This window comes from Neovison vison, chromosome 13 (genome assembly GCF_020171115.1).
Source record: "Neovison vison isolate M4711 chromosome 13, ASM_NN_V1, whole genome shotgun sequence".
NCBI lineage: Eukaryota > Metazoa > Chordata > Mammalia > Carnivora > Mustelidae > Neogale > Neogale vison.
The window spans coordinates 44,572,135-44,587,712 of NC_058103.1; the positions used below are offsets into that span (position 1 = coordinate 44,572,135).

At 40.9% G+C, this 15,578-nt stretch overlaps 1 protein-coding gene across 3 annotated transcripts; it reads right to left on the reverse strand.

Annotated features, from left to right (window-relative positions):
- Nucleotides 1–256: 256 nt before the first annotated feature.
- Nucleotides 257–15,508, reverse strand: MAPK1IP1L (mitogen-activated protein kinase 1 interacting protein 1 like). Of its 3 annotated transcripts, none has more exons than XM_044232062.1 (5): nt 15,344–15,508; nt 13,323–13,475; nt 7,291–7,312; nt 5,699–6,403; nt 257–4,662 (listed from the first exon to the last, which is right to left on the reverse strand). In XM_044232062.1, the coding sequence occupies exons 3-5, from the start codon at nt 7,306–7,308 to the stop codon at nt 4,651–4,653; spliced, it is 735 nt and encodes a 244-aa protein (XP_044087997.1). In that variant the 5' UTR covers nt 7,309–7,312; nt 13,323–13,475; nt 15,344–15,508; the 3' UTR covers nt 257–4,650. The 3 variants fall into 3 exon arrangements, with proteins under 3 accessions (XP_044087997.1, XP_044087998.1, XP_044087995.1); XM_044232063.1 differs by lacking the exon at nt 13,323–13,475 and adding an exon at nt 13,631–13,665; XM_044232060.1 differs by lacking the exon at nt 13,323–13,475.
- Between the last annotated feature and the right edge of the window lie 70 nt (nt 15,509–15,578).

Here is a 15,578-nt window from a genome sequence, read left to right on the forward strand (position 1 = left end):
CGATAATTTGGTTACAAAGAATAATGTAGCCTTGAAGGGAGAGAGGAAACCCACACAGTGGACACCATGTTGCTGAAGGAGGGCCTGGGGAAGGCTATTCCCAGGCAGCCTATTTAAATGACTTAGTGAATGCTGGTCAAACACCGAGGAACATCTCAGACCCTTTTTTCTTTCGGATAACAATTTTGTAGTTAATTAGGCTCCGGACTTCTCAGGGAAACCCAGAATTGGGCCTAAAGAATAAGATACAGGGAAAAACTGTGAAACCATGAAAATACATTTTTTTAAAAAGTTTTCAGGTATAATACACAAAAGCAAACAAGTTTATCTTAAAAAATATCAAGTATCACATCCATAGACTATTCCTAATTATAATTACTTCTTAAAGCAACATATGTTTTTGTTTACAAATACAGCAGCAGGTGATAAAACCTAACGTCTCAAACAGATTGCTTACAGTTCATAATACAAAACAAATGTCTATGTCTCAAATCACATTTTAGGCAGTTTAACTTAAAATGCATAGACAATTACATACATTAAATTTGTCATTATTAAGTCAATTTAAAAAGTCACAATATTAAGAAAAAATACAAAAAAAAACCCTTTATAGAGCACGCATAAGTCAAGTTTACTTAATGGCAACAAATCAGTATCTGCTAACCAGTAACAGGCAGTAAGTGCCTTCATCCAGGGAAGAAGTGAAGAGGAAAAACAACCCGTTACTTTGCACACGTGAGCAGTTGCACTGACAAACACTACAATCTTGAGAAACATTAATTTCTTACTTTAAAAAAAGGTACACCACACTTTGCTCTTTAAAATGTCCAAAAACTGGCCTCTCATTTCCACCAGCAGCAAACTAAAATATGTTTGTCTAGGTAAACCAAAAATGCGTGTACTAATTCATTCTGTAAATGCCACCCGTAGACGTTAAGGCGCTGCAGGACAGGTGTTCTCTTTCCTCTCTGTGCCTCTGCAAGGTGGCAAAGCTTGTTTGGACACTCGAGTGTCTACCAAACGAATGCAGTTCTCAGATGTGTCCTCTAGCCAGAAGCTTGCATGGCATTTCTTTAATACTGATTATTTTATTGGCAATTTTAATTTTACTTGGCAGAATTCTGAAAATAAAAAGGGTCTATCTTCAATACACAATATTGCTTAATTAAGAGTAAATTTCAGTCTTCCCTGAAAGCTGCCCACCACCTTCTCTGCATAGTACCTCTACCAGTGTGATTCATCTGAATTTAACCTTATGCTTTTCAAAAACCAACACCTGAAGGTCTGTGCTTAGGTATAATGTCAAGGGTTTATAACCCTGGCATTTTATAAATCTAGCACTCGATTATTCAGGGTGGGGAAGAAAGACACTGGCACTGATCATTTAGAAGTCTAGGCAACTGACTGACATGCGAACGAGGCACAGCATCTTAAACTGAAACAGGAGTAGAGCTTCGTTCTTCTAAACACATAATTTTAAAAGCTGTCCACCGGAGTACAATCGGTAGCACTTATCATTATTTGTGAGGTCAAATTTTATGGGCAAAACTGACTTCTTTCCTAGAAAATAGGCCAATATTCTGTTGTAGTGGTGTGCCAGACCAAGGCCAAAAATTCACCCCCCTTTCTTTTCTCCTTTTATTATTCTCTACTGAAAACAACAGGAAAACTGACAAAGGAAGGAGGCCCTGGGTAATTAAAACAAATGTATGCCTATTCCTGAATAATCAATATTTTACTTTACACAAAACAGGCTGTGGAGTCCCAGTTGTGAACAGCCATCTTCAAAAGCATGAAAAGGTGTCAGACTAAGTCCAGTACAGACAAGGCCAAGGATTTCAAGCCCTCCTTTAAGGAAAGGAGCCTTGATTCTCATCACATGATGATGAGGACCTAAGGTCTTTATTTTCATTTTTTTTTATCATTTCTAGGTTTAACGTTTCAAAATCTAAGATTCCAACTCCAGAAACACGAGTCCTCAACACATCTCGATTATCTCCATCAAATTTGCCTTCAAGTTCTTGTTCTGAGAGTGCAAGTGCCAGCATATTCCATCCTGTGTATTCCCTTCTGAGAACTAACAAACTTTCTAAGAAACAGTCTCTTCCCTAAACTGATGCCAGCCTAAAAGGACTGGTTTCGAAAGCAACGGTATTTCCTTGTAAAGAGAAAAACCTTCCCCTGTGCTTTTCCCCATTCCTCCACTGGAACAACAACTGCTTTTAACTTTTTACCCTAAACCTAAAAATACATTTCTGTCCCAGAGTACCCACAAGAATTAAGACTCTCCTCGTAGGTTGAGAAATAAGGTTCTAAAAAACCAAAAGGAACATAAAAGCAAATTCTAGTCCCTGTGATTTCCATTCTTAGCTTAAAAAGAATTTCACAGCTACCAGTTGGAAAGTCCTTGAAAAGCAAAGAAAAGGTGTTATGTCTAGGGCACACGGGGCAGTACGGGTCACTAGCCAAGTTTATGTATTTACTGGGAGTAGGAATTCCAAATCTCATGTTCATGGTCCTTCAAATCCTTTAGCAGATTTTCTCCTCTAATAAATGGACTGCATGACCACAGATCCCCAAACCTGCTACCACTTCTCTTAATCAAACAGTATCCTCTAGTGTTACATTAAGTATTCTATCTAAAGCCAGAGTTGTCAACTTCTTCCAATGCAGCACAACCAAAATAACCACCAGGAAATCTTCGCTGCTATCTCACTGTTCCTCTTACCCCACCCCAGGCTAGCTGGCATGATACTGCCTGATCATTTAAGCTAAAATACCTTCCAAGGCTCCTGCCTTGGAGCTACTCTGACAAAGATTCCAGGAGTGTTGTAGATTGGTGCGGCTTGTTCAAGACCGCTGGTGCCACTCTGCAGGAGCTGCCTAACGACATTCCCCAGTCTGAAGATATCGAACAAATCAGCTTCAATTCTAAAAGCTTGACTCTATCACCTACTTAAAAGGGAGCTTAAACACTGTATTCTTCTCAAAGATGACCATCTTGCTTTCTTAAAAGGAGGTAGCTATGAAACCATTAAATTGGCAGCATTTGGCATTCTTGACATTTAAAATGTAAGAGAAACAAACTACTTAATATTTTATTTCTAAGCAAAAACAAGAGCTCCAGCATAAATCTCTCCTAGACTAGGCAAGAAATTCACAACATATTTTAGTAACCCCATGGATACATTCATAGGTTCACAATGTTATTTGACAAATAACATAGTCACTTCTAAGACTCTAAGGATCTGATTTAGAGATAAGGTGACAAAAAGCTACTCAGGCTATTTCGGTGGTTACAAACAACACTAATTTAAGCAACAGTCACACTGCAGAGATCTACAGCTTATTATTATTATTACTAGTTTCAGTGTTAGAGCTAGAGGGTAATTTTTAAGAATGGCACTCAATTCTACCTATTTACCTGTCAACAAACAAAGAACTGTTAGCCATAAGCACTTTACAACAGATGTAGGAAACTGCAAAACACAATGACATAGCTTAACCAGACTCTGAAAGACATGTACACATTTTGATCGCACTTGTACAGAGTCATGTCTAAATGACTAAGGTTCTTGAACCATAACTGCTATATGTGTTTACAACAGACCCCTAGAGTTTGCCAGTTTTCCATATCAGGGAGAAACTAAGGGATGTGCTCCTTCTAAAGAACTGAGGCAGAGGGACCTACAGGGAAGGGTCTGAGTAGAAGAGGGTTTTGTGGGAATGCAAGTGACTTGTCACTATGAAGCAATTTCCGGGGTTTCCTCTGGCTTGAGGTTCAAGACAAAGGAGAGAATTATTTCCTTCTTCGAGTTCTTTCCAAAGCAATACTGACAGCTCGAAATCTATGCCAAAGCAATAAAGAGATGACCAAGTCTCTAAGAATTAATTTACACACATGTTGGCCTGCATTAAAAAGAACAAAGTTTTCATAAATGGCAGATTTTAGAGCTGTGTGACCCATCTGGCTAAAAATAAAGCAAATCAGGTGGAACTCAAAAATCAAAGAAAAGTTTTTACTAAAAGCTCGAGGATAAAAATGAACACTGCCTGGCTAATGAACTCAACATCTGACAATAATTACCAACAGCTTGAAAATATATATCCAAACTACACCCTCACGAGGCCCAGGTGTATTTTTTCTACCGACAGAGCAGTTCAAGATGTTGAGAGGCATCATTTGTTTAAATTATGACAATGTGATTGTTTTCAAAGTGTGTTTATTTAGGGAAAAAGTGATTATAGAAAAATACTTGAAATAATTCACCAATGAGGTTGCAGATTCTAACAATAATCCACATCATCTTAGATTTTTAAGTGTGTGGTTTCATAATTTAAACAAATCGAAAACTTGTTTTAAACAATCTGTATCAAAGAACTATTCAATACACTTCATCACTTTAACGTTCCATAAAAACCGAATAAAAATCACATTTGAACGATTTACTTTTACATTTTTATCTGATTGTATCCATCAGATGTACTATACATCCAAGTACAAGAGGCAGATATCTTCTCTGAGAGGTGCAAGGGTTGTTCTTTCATGAATGCCCTCTAAGAATAGTGAGACCAGCAATTTTTATATATGCATTCATGTGCATATATATGTACTTCAAAAAGCAAAGCGTCATATCTTCGTCCATTAACTTAATGGTAAGACTGCAATAGAAGAAAGAAAAAGTAAACCTCCAGTTTTTCTAAGTGGAGTTTATTAACTCCTTGCTGTGGTTTAAAATAAAATAAACTTATTGCCTAATAAATCCAAATGGCAACTCATCCCATTTATTTTGACATATAATTTGGGGGAAAAAAAAAAAAAAAGCTTTTTAAGGGAATTTGGCTAGAGAAGTTATACTGATGAAAGTCAAGTTTTGGGGGCTTTTTATTAGGATCCGTTTTCCTTGAGAGTTGAGGTGGACATTCGATTCATCTAGCTGGAGACCTGATGATTTTGTTAAGAGAAAGTCATTTTCTCCCCCCCAACCCCCACGGAGAATCAGGATTCTTTCTGAGGACTCTTGGCTTACTTCTGGGGCGGTGAGAAGAGGGACACCTTTCTATTTGGTCTTACGTCCAAGACAGGTCCTCCAACTCAGATGCCAACCCCGGCCCTCTGGCTTGGCTGGGAGGGCAACACGAGGCACTGCCTGGGCCTGACAGTGCAGACCAGTGGGCTCTTCGGGAGCTCAGTGCTGCTGAGGAGCTAACAAAACTTGGGCTGAGAAACACGAGGGAGAGTTAAAGGAAGGACAGGCAATCTTATGTGATTTCACTGTCCTAGATGCTCTAAAAATGTACATCTGGATGAAGTCACCCAAGCAGAGACTGTTTTACTGAACTGTGCTTTGGTGTGATGCTACAAAATGAGACTGAGAAATAGTTAAAAAAAAAAAGGTCCCATGAAATGCACCTGAGTTTATCTCAAGGATGTTACTGAGGACACTGCTTTCTACATCACAGAGTCTTTGGGGGATCTTTGGGAAATTTTTCTAAGTATTAGGAATACTTTTGTTTTCATCCTTCTCAATGCTTTATCTGAAGTTTGAAATTTACTCTTACCTTGTATACACACACCCCTTCTTTTAAAAAAGTTTTAAATGCTTTCTAATCTTCTATCCGAAACAGTAGGCAAATAATTTTTCAGTTGTGCTTATGTGACTATTAGTGCATTTTAAAGAACAAATTTAACACTCACATGGGGGCCACCAGGCATCGGTGGAGCACCAGAAGGTCCTGAAGGCACTTGAAAAGGATTGTTGGGAGTGGGATAGAGTCCTGGTGTGGGATATGATCCTGCAGGGGCAGGATATGGTGCTGGTGGTCCCCAGGCTCCTGGTGGAACAGTGCCCCACGGAACGGGTGGCGCTGCCCCTGGTGCTTGGGGAGGGGGCGCGGGATATGGCCCTGGAGATGGGTATGGCATGTTAGGGGTAGGATACTGCCCTCCCATTCCAGGTGCCCAAGGTCCAGAAGACATGGATCCCCATGGACCTAAAGGACCAGCAGCAGCTGGATCTGTGGGTGCACCATATGGTCTTGGAAGCTCTGGAAAGGGCATATTTGGTGTAGGATATGGCCCTGTGGGGCCGGGGCCGGGCACAGTTGGGGCTGGATAAGGACCGCCAGGTGGGGGACATGATGGTCCAGAAGGAGGAAAGGGTGCTGGGGGTCCTGGAGGTGGTCCTGTGGGAGGCACAGAGGGATACATTCCGGTTGGTGCTGGTCCAAAAGGCACAGTGGAGGGTGTCGCACTTGGCGGGAGTCCGGATGGCACAGAAGGTGGAGCACTTGGGTTATTCCAAGGGCTGGAACTCGGCCAGCCTTGAGGAGGCTGGCCAGGTTTTGTATTGCTCACAGCAGAGGTTTTGGCAGGGGAATGTTCAGGTAGTGCATCTGCCAACTGGAAGATAAAACAGGCACGTCTTACCTATCTTATTTAGGGACAAATCATGTCAAACATGATTATAAAGCCATCAAGGATAGTTAGCTGCAGAGTGAGGGACTGCAAATCCCTAGAACATCTTCAACAGCCAAACTGCTCAGTGTAAAAGCAATTCATGTAATATAAAAATCAACCTTCCAATGCAAATTTCTTAGAGAAAATCGTATTTTCTAAATACAATTACTCAAAATACTGAAGAGATAAATCCTGACTTTACCGCAAACAACTTAAATACCCTCTCTGAGCTTTAGTTTCTGAATTAAAAAAAAAAAGGTTAGCATTAACTTGAGGCTTAAATGAGATAATTCATGTAATACCCTTAACATAGTACTTGGTGTATGTTACATTAAAAAATGCTATTTTTTCTAAAAAGATTTTATTTATTTATTTGACAGAGAGAGAGATCACAAGTAGGCAGAGAGGCAGGCGGGGGGGGGGCAGGCTCCCTTCCGAGCAGAGAGCCCGATGTGGGGCTCGATCCCAGGACCCCAAGATCATGACCTGAGTTGAAGGCAGAGGCTTAACCCACTAAGCCATCCAGGTGCCCCAAAATGCTGTCTATTATTAGCACTGCCATGTTAACAGAGAACAAAAGCAACCTAACACTTTTTAAAATTTTTAACTTAAGGATTCATAAATACATACAACAGAACAAAATTTCAAACATATCATATCTAAGTCAATTAAGGCAGATCATCTATGAAAATCACATCCTCTCCCCAGCCAAAAGCAAGGATCACAAAAAGCATCTCTTTTAAAGTAAAAGACTTACATGGCCTGCAGTTAGAACTATGTCATTTTCTTAAAAGCCAAAATACTTACAAAGGATAAATGCATCAACTTACCGAAAATTCATCAGACATTTTCCTAAAAAAGAGAAAGAGAAAAACAAAAAGAATACTTCAAAACCAGTGCTTACCATTTCTTATGTATTTTTTAAGGAACTTTCTTTGTATATACCATTGTTACTTAATCACATACGCAAGGTCTTTCTCTTTACAGAGGGCAAACTTTCATTGTAGTTCATGTAATTCTGTAAATGCCGTGCCCTTCCACTGGCTGCATTTCACACAGAAGTGATCCACCATATAGTCTGCCTCTCATTTTGGTGGTAGTTTACGTTCTTTGCACTTTGGGCTGCTTCAGACCATGATACAGTGAACACTTTTCAACACATATCCTTGGAAATGTGTCATCAGGAAAAGTACTAAAAGGGAAATCTGCGGTCAACAGGTAAGGCTATCTAAAACACATCTTAAAAGTCCATGCCACCGGACGCGTGGGTGGCTCAGTCTGTTGCCTTCAGCTCAGGTCATGATCCCAGGGTGCTGGGATCCACTCCCACATCCAGCTTCCTGCTAGGCAGGGAGTCTGCTTCTCCCTCTGCCTGCCACCCGCCCTGCTTGTACTCTAATGCTCTCTCTCTGGCAAATAAATAAATAAAATCTTATTTAAAAAAAAAAAAAAAAAGTCCATGCCACTTTAAAGTCCTTTGCCAGTTATTTTTTTTTATTTTTATTTTTTTTTTAGATTTTACTTATTTATTTGAGAGAGAGGGCGCTTGTGCTGCCAGAAGGAGCAGTGGGCAGGGCAGAGGGAGAGGGAGAAGCAGACTCCTTGCTGAGCAGGGAGCCCAACACGGGGGGTGGATTCTGGGACCTCTGGATCATGACCTGAGCTGAAGGCAGATGCTTAACTAAATGAGCCACCCAGGTGCCCCTACACTATCTTTGAAAACTCCTCTTCACCACTGGAGAGTATTAAATGTCTAAATAGTTTTCAATTATGACAGGTTAAAAATTGACACTTTGTTATTTTAACTTCCACATTTTTAAAATTTAGTGCAAAGTAGAGCATCTTTTAAAATTTCATACCCAATTTATAATAAACTTTTTTTGTGGATTTGCTTATGTCTTCGAGCCACTTTTGTCCTTTCGTCAAATTCTAAAAGTGATGCATAATTTATACTCAATAAAACGCACAGATGTGCAGTGTTTAGATCAACAAGCTCTGATATGTCCCTTTAACCAAGGTACAAAACAATTTCCTTCACTCCAGGTTTACTCATGCTATTTTCCAATCAACTGCCCTTCCACTCAGCAACCACTTTCTTAGTTTTTGCTTATTCTCTGACTTCATTTAAATAAAGAAAGTATGTGCTCTTCTCGCCTTTGACAATTTCACTCCTTTCTACTAGTACATCTTTTTTTAGTGCTTTATAAAATTTTAAGATTAGCTTTGAAACACAGGAGACAAAAAATTCACCCATGCTTTCTAACAGTATTAATATGGTTTAACTTAAAATACGTATTTTTTAAAAGTATTTTTATTTATTTATTTTGACAGAGAGATAGAGAGACACCACAAGTAGGCTGAGAGGCAGGAGAGGGAGACAAGAGAGAAGCAGGCTCTTTGTTGAGCAGGGAGCCTGATGCGGGGCTCGATCCCATGACCCTGGAATCGTGACCTGAGCCAAAGGCAGCTGCTTAACCAACTGAGCCACCCAGGTGCCCCCAAATACGCATATTTTAAAAGATTTTATTTAAGGGAGAGGGAGAGAGAATGAGCAGGGGGAGGAGCGGAGGGACAGGCAGACTTCTTACTGAGCAGGGAGCCAGATGTGGGGCTTGATCCCAGGACCCTGAGATCATGACCTGAGCCAGTCAGTCGCGTAATCGACTGAGCCATCAGGCATCCCCGACTTAATGTATAATCTACCTTTTCTCAGTGGATACAAGCTACCCTTAACATATTCTACTGCCAGTACTAACAACAAATGGAGTATTTACTACAGAACAGGTACACTGCTCAAAGTATTTTAGGTGAGTAATCTCACTGAATAGACACAAATTCTTCCACTCTGTCGCTGACAGCCTGAGAAAAGGAAGCTCATCAAGTTAACTTGTTTAAGGGGACAGAGCTAGGGACAAGTAGAAGAGGGGTCAAACTCAGGTATACAGTTGGACTCCAGAGCCAAGGCTCTTTACTACCAGGCTATAGAGTCTCTGTTATTCCTATAGATAGTCTGAAGTCTGTTCTTTCCTACTGATCTGCACCACAACATTCCATCTTAATTTCATTAGCTTTGCATTTTTAACAGATTTTAATGTTAGTTGACCTACTGCTGTTGTCTTTTCCCCCTAGATTCCTAAATATTGTTTATTTTTTTCCAGATCTTTTTGTAAAAAATAGAATAAAAAGAATCTGTTGGGTGTTCTGGTTGGAACTGCATTATATTTACAGTTAAGTTAGTAGACATGTAACATATTCAAAATATCCAATCTTTTCATTCAAGAACAAGGTATACCTTCCTAGTTCCCATCACTGTCATTCATCACTCAATAGTTTACTTATTTATTTATATTAAAAGTAAACTCTAGTCCTAATGTGGGGCTCGAACTCACAACCCTGAGAAGAGTCGCATCTTCTACTGACTAAGCCAGCCAGGCACCTCATGTGAAAAGCTTTTAAAATTTTAGTGTATTACTTGTAAGCAGTGACATTACTAAATTACTTTATTCCTGAGTGTCACAGTTGATTCTCTGGGATTTCAGGTAAAGAATTATGTCATCTGTAATAATAATAATAATTTTACATTCTCTTTCCAATATTTACATCTCTTTTCCCTGCATCAGCTAAACTTAATAATGAAATTTTAAATAGTGAGCACAATAGTCTTGCTCCCAAATCTCCTGGAAATGCTTCTAATGTTTAAATAAAACTCCCATTCTTCAGTTTGAGATGAAAAAACTTACATTGAAGATGTCTATTTATGCCTATGTTGCTGGATTTACTTATTCCTATTTTGCTAGTTAAAAAACATTTAGAGGAAAAAACCATTTAAAGACGACACTGCATTTCTTCAGATCTTTTTGACACCTAATGAGCTGATTAGTTTTTCTCCTTTGACCCACAAAGACAATTATATATAAAAAACATGCTTAATATTGAGCCACCCTTGCATTCTTAGAGTGTTACTTTCAAGTACAATTGGCTAACAGGAATGATAAAGAAAAAGAATATGAAGGCTACAACTGCTATGACCTTGCTATTTATTCAGATCATCAAAAACATCTAGAATATATAGCAAATGCAACTATCCATTCATTCCCACATTAAGGTTTTATACTAAAACATTGTGTCACACAATAGTAAATTTTTAGGATGAACACCTGAAGGGACTTTATCAGTGCATGGCAAGTTTGGCAAGTTCAAAGTCTACATAAGACTAACATGCTTTTTGAATAGGGTGAGTGAGCCTTTTTGAAACAGAAAATGGTTCTGTATCAAAGTTCACATTAATTATGAAGCAGAGAACTAACAAAGTAATACATTCAATTTCATGTGGTCCTGCTGTTTGGGTTTTCAGAATTCTCTCTTTTCTCTTAATTAAATATATATATACACATATATATACAATATAAAGCTAACTGGCTGTAAAATTACATTAGAATGTAAGTTACTCCACAAGTTAATACTATTTAACTGACTCACAACTCCGGCTTTCCAAATTTGAAGTTAAAAATTAAATCCTGGGCGCGCTTAGGTGGCTCAGGTGGTTAAGGGTCTGCCTTTAGCTCAGGTCATGGTCGCAGGTGCCAGGATTGAGCCCTGAGTCTGGATCCCTGCTCAGCGGGGAGCCTGCTTCTCCCTCTCTTTCCCACTTCCTCTATCTCTGTCTCTAATAAATAAAATCCTTAAAAAAGTTAAATCCTGGAAGATAAAGGAGGTATCAGAATCTTTTTTTTTTTTTAAAGATTTTATTTATTTATTTGACAGAGAGAGATCACAAGCAGGCAGAGAGGCAGGCAGAGAGAGAGAGGAGGAAGCAGGCTCCCTGCAGAGCAGAGAGCCCGATGCGGGACTCGATCCCAGGACCCTGAGATCATGACCTGAGCCGAAGGCAGCGGCTTAACCCACTGAGCCACCCAGGCGCCCGGTATTAGAATCTTCTAAGTAATGAAGCCCTGAATAAAGGGATTAAAAATAGATCATTTCTTGATGTACAGCACTTTTAGTAAAGTGACCTTCTCTCCATGTGTAGAACATACAGTGTTCTTATTAACAGGAAACATTCTAATTTATTCTTACTTTCATCATAAAAAGGCAAAAAATAGAGTTGGACATTAGTGTTTGAATAAGAGAAGAGCTACATAATTTTTTAAATCTAGATTTTCTAAAAAACCATTAAAAAATACTTAGATTATGCTAATTTAGAGGAGGAACAGAGGGAGAGACTCTTGAGCAGGTGCATGCAGTGTGGATCCCCACATGGGACTCCACCTCAGGAGATCATGACCTGAGCCAAAATCAAGAGTCAGACACCTAACTAACTGAGCCACTCAAACGCCAATGGATTATGCTAATTAAGACAAGGCCAATGTAACCCTCAACTGGCCAAAAAAAAAAAAAAAAAAAGAAAGAAAAAAGTGTTTATGAGCAAGAGAGATTTTCCTTTTTCATTCTGAAACACTGAAAAGCTTATTTCCAAAACTTTGCATTGCTACTCTATGGCAGATCTATGCATCAACTGAAAAATCATCATTCTATTTTCTGAGCAGCAAGAATAGTAATTGAAACACAGCACAAATCTCTTTTGACATATACTAGAAAGGTAAAACACTGCTGTAACTCTTAGGGCTTTTATTTTTTATTTTTAAAGATTTTATTTATTTGTCAGAGAGAGAGAATACACACAAGCAGGCAGAGAGACAGGCAGAGAGAGAGAGAGAGGAGGAAGCAGGCTCCCTGCCAAGCAAGGAGCCCGATGCGGGACTCGATCCCAGGACCCTAGGATCATGACCTGAGCTGAAGGCAGCGGCTTAACCCACTGAGCCACACAGGCATCCCCTCTTAGGACTTTTAGAGTAAAATGGCAATCCAGGGGCGCCTGGGTGGCTCAGTGGGTTAAGCCTCTGCCTTCCGCTCAGGTCAAGATCCCAGGGTTCTGGAATCGAGCCCCGCATTGGACTCTCTGCTCAGCGGGGAACCTGCTTTCTCCTCTCTGCCTGCCTCTCTGCCTACCTGTGATCTCTGTCAAATAAATAAATAAAATCGTTAAAAAAAAAATGGCTATCCAGTCACAAGGTTTTAAAAGTTGAACTTCTTAATCACAGACCATTTCTCATCTGCAAAACAGCTTTAACTCCTGACTACTTTACAGATAATTAAAAGTAACATTTTTAATAATCTATCAAGTACTACAGACATGTAAGATGTTTATTAAAAGAAACTTGAAAGGGGTGCCTGGATGGCTCAGTTGGTTGCACGTGTGACTCTCGGTTTCACCTCAGGTCATGGATCTCAGGGTGATGGAATCAAGCTCCACTTCAGGCTCCCTGCTCTTGCTCCCAGAGTGACCTTGAGATCCACCTCCCCCAACCCCGTGCCCCTGTCCCTCACTCCCACACTCTGTCTAAATCAATAAACAAAATCTTAAAAAAAAAAAAAAAAAAAAAATTCTCTCCCTTTCCTTTTGACCCTTCCCGCCTCTTAAAAAAAGAAATAAGAAACTAAGAAAAAACAGGATTTTTACAATGATGTTTGGGAGGGGGGGTAGGGGAATGGTGCTAATATACTGAAAAATACAAAATTTGAAATAGAATATTTGATCATATTTAATATTGGCTCTTTTATCAGATAAGTTCTATTTTACATTTGGGTAACTCAAGGAACTGGGGACTTGATAAAAGTTTGGAGTATTTTAAACTTTTTAAAGACATGTAATTTAAAAAAAATCATTTTTTATACTTATGCCTGGAACATACATACCAGGCACTGTGTTGGGTTTTGCGGAAATGAGTAATATTGCACAGAATAAATCCTTAAGGAATTCTGCCTTGTAGAGAACTACCCTTTAAACACTTAACTACCTTACCTGGCGTAAGCACAGGGCACCAAGAGAGGACCTCAAAGAACTCCTAAAGGAATCAAGGAAGGGAGTATCAGGGGAAGAATCCTGAGAAGAGGTTCTTTTGCAGTCTGTAGGAACAATGAAAGAAGAGCTGGGAGTAGGGGATGGTGGGACGCCCTAGGAAAGAAGAGCAAATTGTGCAAAAGGTGAAAAGTACACTATGGGAAATATAAGCAGTTCAGACCAGTTGAAATACAGAAAGGGGAGGGACAGGAGTCTTAGCAGAGCTCCTTTAGGATAAGGTTTAGAGTCTCCCATCAGCTTCAGCTCACCTGAGCGACTCTTAGTTTCTTCATCGATGAAGGGACTAGTGACATGAAAGCATAAATGGTACTGGTAAGTTAGTGTCTATAAAAACAGTGCTCTAAAAACAGTGGATTGGCGACACGTACATTCCCCCCTCATCCTCTGTACACAGGCACGTAGCACAGGTTGAGAAGGACGGTGAAAGATACCACCGCCTAGATAAAACCACAGCTCTTCGCTGGCTGGCTCTGGACAGGCTGAACTCTTCAAACCTCAGAGATGTAGTAGACAGTAATGGTATCTCTCTCACGGACCTGCCCTGACACTTACATCATAAACAAATCTCCAGGTCAATGTCTGCCACACAAAGAAAACTGAACAAAGTTAGCTTTTACAACTGCTATTATAGGTCTGCAAACCTTTATCTGCAGTTCTCCATTCAGAAACTTTTGAAAATAAAAGAAACATTCCCAAGTCTGGCACAGAACAGTTGGTGGCAAAATCTAACCTAAGCATATTTATAGTTTCCGTTAAGTCACACTTATCACTGCACAAATATAAATGTTGTCTTAGGGGATGTTGCAGGGACTTTGTGGGGGGGGGGTTGATACCTCTGGTCTGTGCATCTTATTCTCTTCCTAAATCTAGAGATTCAATCCAAAGATTTCTGAATTCCAAAACACACTGGCCCCAAGGCTTGAAGTTAAGGAATTGGTCTACCTCTACTGCTCCTGGAGAGAGGAAAAGAACATTCTAACACACACACAACCCAACTGAATTTTCTGAAACAAACCAGTTTCCAATCAGAGACGCCAGTACCAAAAATAATTTGTTCTTCCTACCCAATGAATACAGCAGAACAAAGAACTTCTGAAAGATCTCTGAAGGCTATCTTGGCCTGTAATAAACGTTCGTTCCCAAAGCAAAGCTTTAAAATCATCAGAAGTTAAGACCTGTGTTTTTCTTCAGCTTTAATGCTGTAAAAATTCTTTTTCGGTATGGTTTGATGCCTCAACATTAGAAATTTTATCTAGTAAAAGCACTGCTCTTGGTCTTCGAAGAGGAAATGGTTCAGCTATTTATATGCTTCCATGTGTAACATAAGCTCCTAAATCCTAAAAAAGAGAGAGTATCATAGAACTCAGCACTTCTCATGGTCTCTGTCATGTGTATTCATCGAATGTATCTGCCAGCAATTCCTTTGGTTAAATAACGACCAGAACATTGTCACATTGAGGACAATCTTTTAAACAAGTGCCAGATTCCCCTAAGACTATTCAGGCCCGTATCTCCCGTTTTATTAGAAATTAATAAATGGGGGAGGGGGTCGGGGCCGAGGGCCGCGAGCCGGGAACCCTTTAGGGCCAAACGAACAAAGGGAGTCCGGGATCAACCGGAGCGAACCGGCCTCCGAGCGGGTCCCGCCGCCCGGGAAGGGGTGGGGGTGGGGTGGGGTGGGTGGGGGAGGGGCCAGGAACGCTTGCCGCCCCGCCCCCAAGCCAGGCCCGACGTCAAGCGCCGAGAAACCCGTCGGGCGCGACGTCACCCGCTTCCGACGCCTTCTCCCTGGGGGGCTACCAGGGGGGCACCTCGCAGCTCGAAGGAAGACGGCGCGGGCAGGCGCTTAATCCTGGCCCCCGAAAAGGCGACTCGAGGTACCTCCGTTACCGCGCCTGTCTCCCGCTTGGGCACTCCCTTGGCCCCCTCCACGATCCCCACTAGCGCCGAAACAGCCTTACCCGGCAAGATCCGAGCCCGCAGCAAAGTTCACAAGCGGCGAAGAGTCCTAGCGAACCGAGTGCCGAATAACCGAACGCGGAGTGACTGACGGTGGCGGCAGCGGCGGCGGCGGCGGCAGCAGCAGCGGCAGCAGCGGAGGCAGCGGCGGCAGCACTAACAGCGCGCGGCTCCTCCTGGCGCCGGAACAGGAAGCGCCGAGCGCACCGCCCCCGCCCTCGCTCTCCCCTCCTCCCG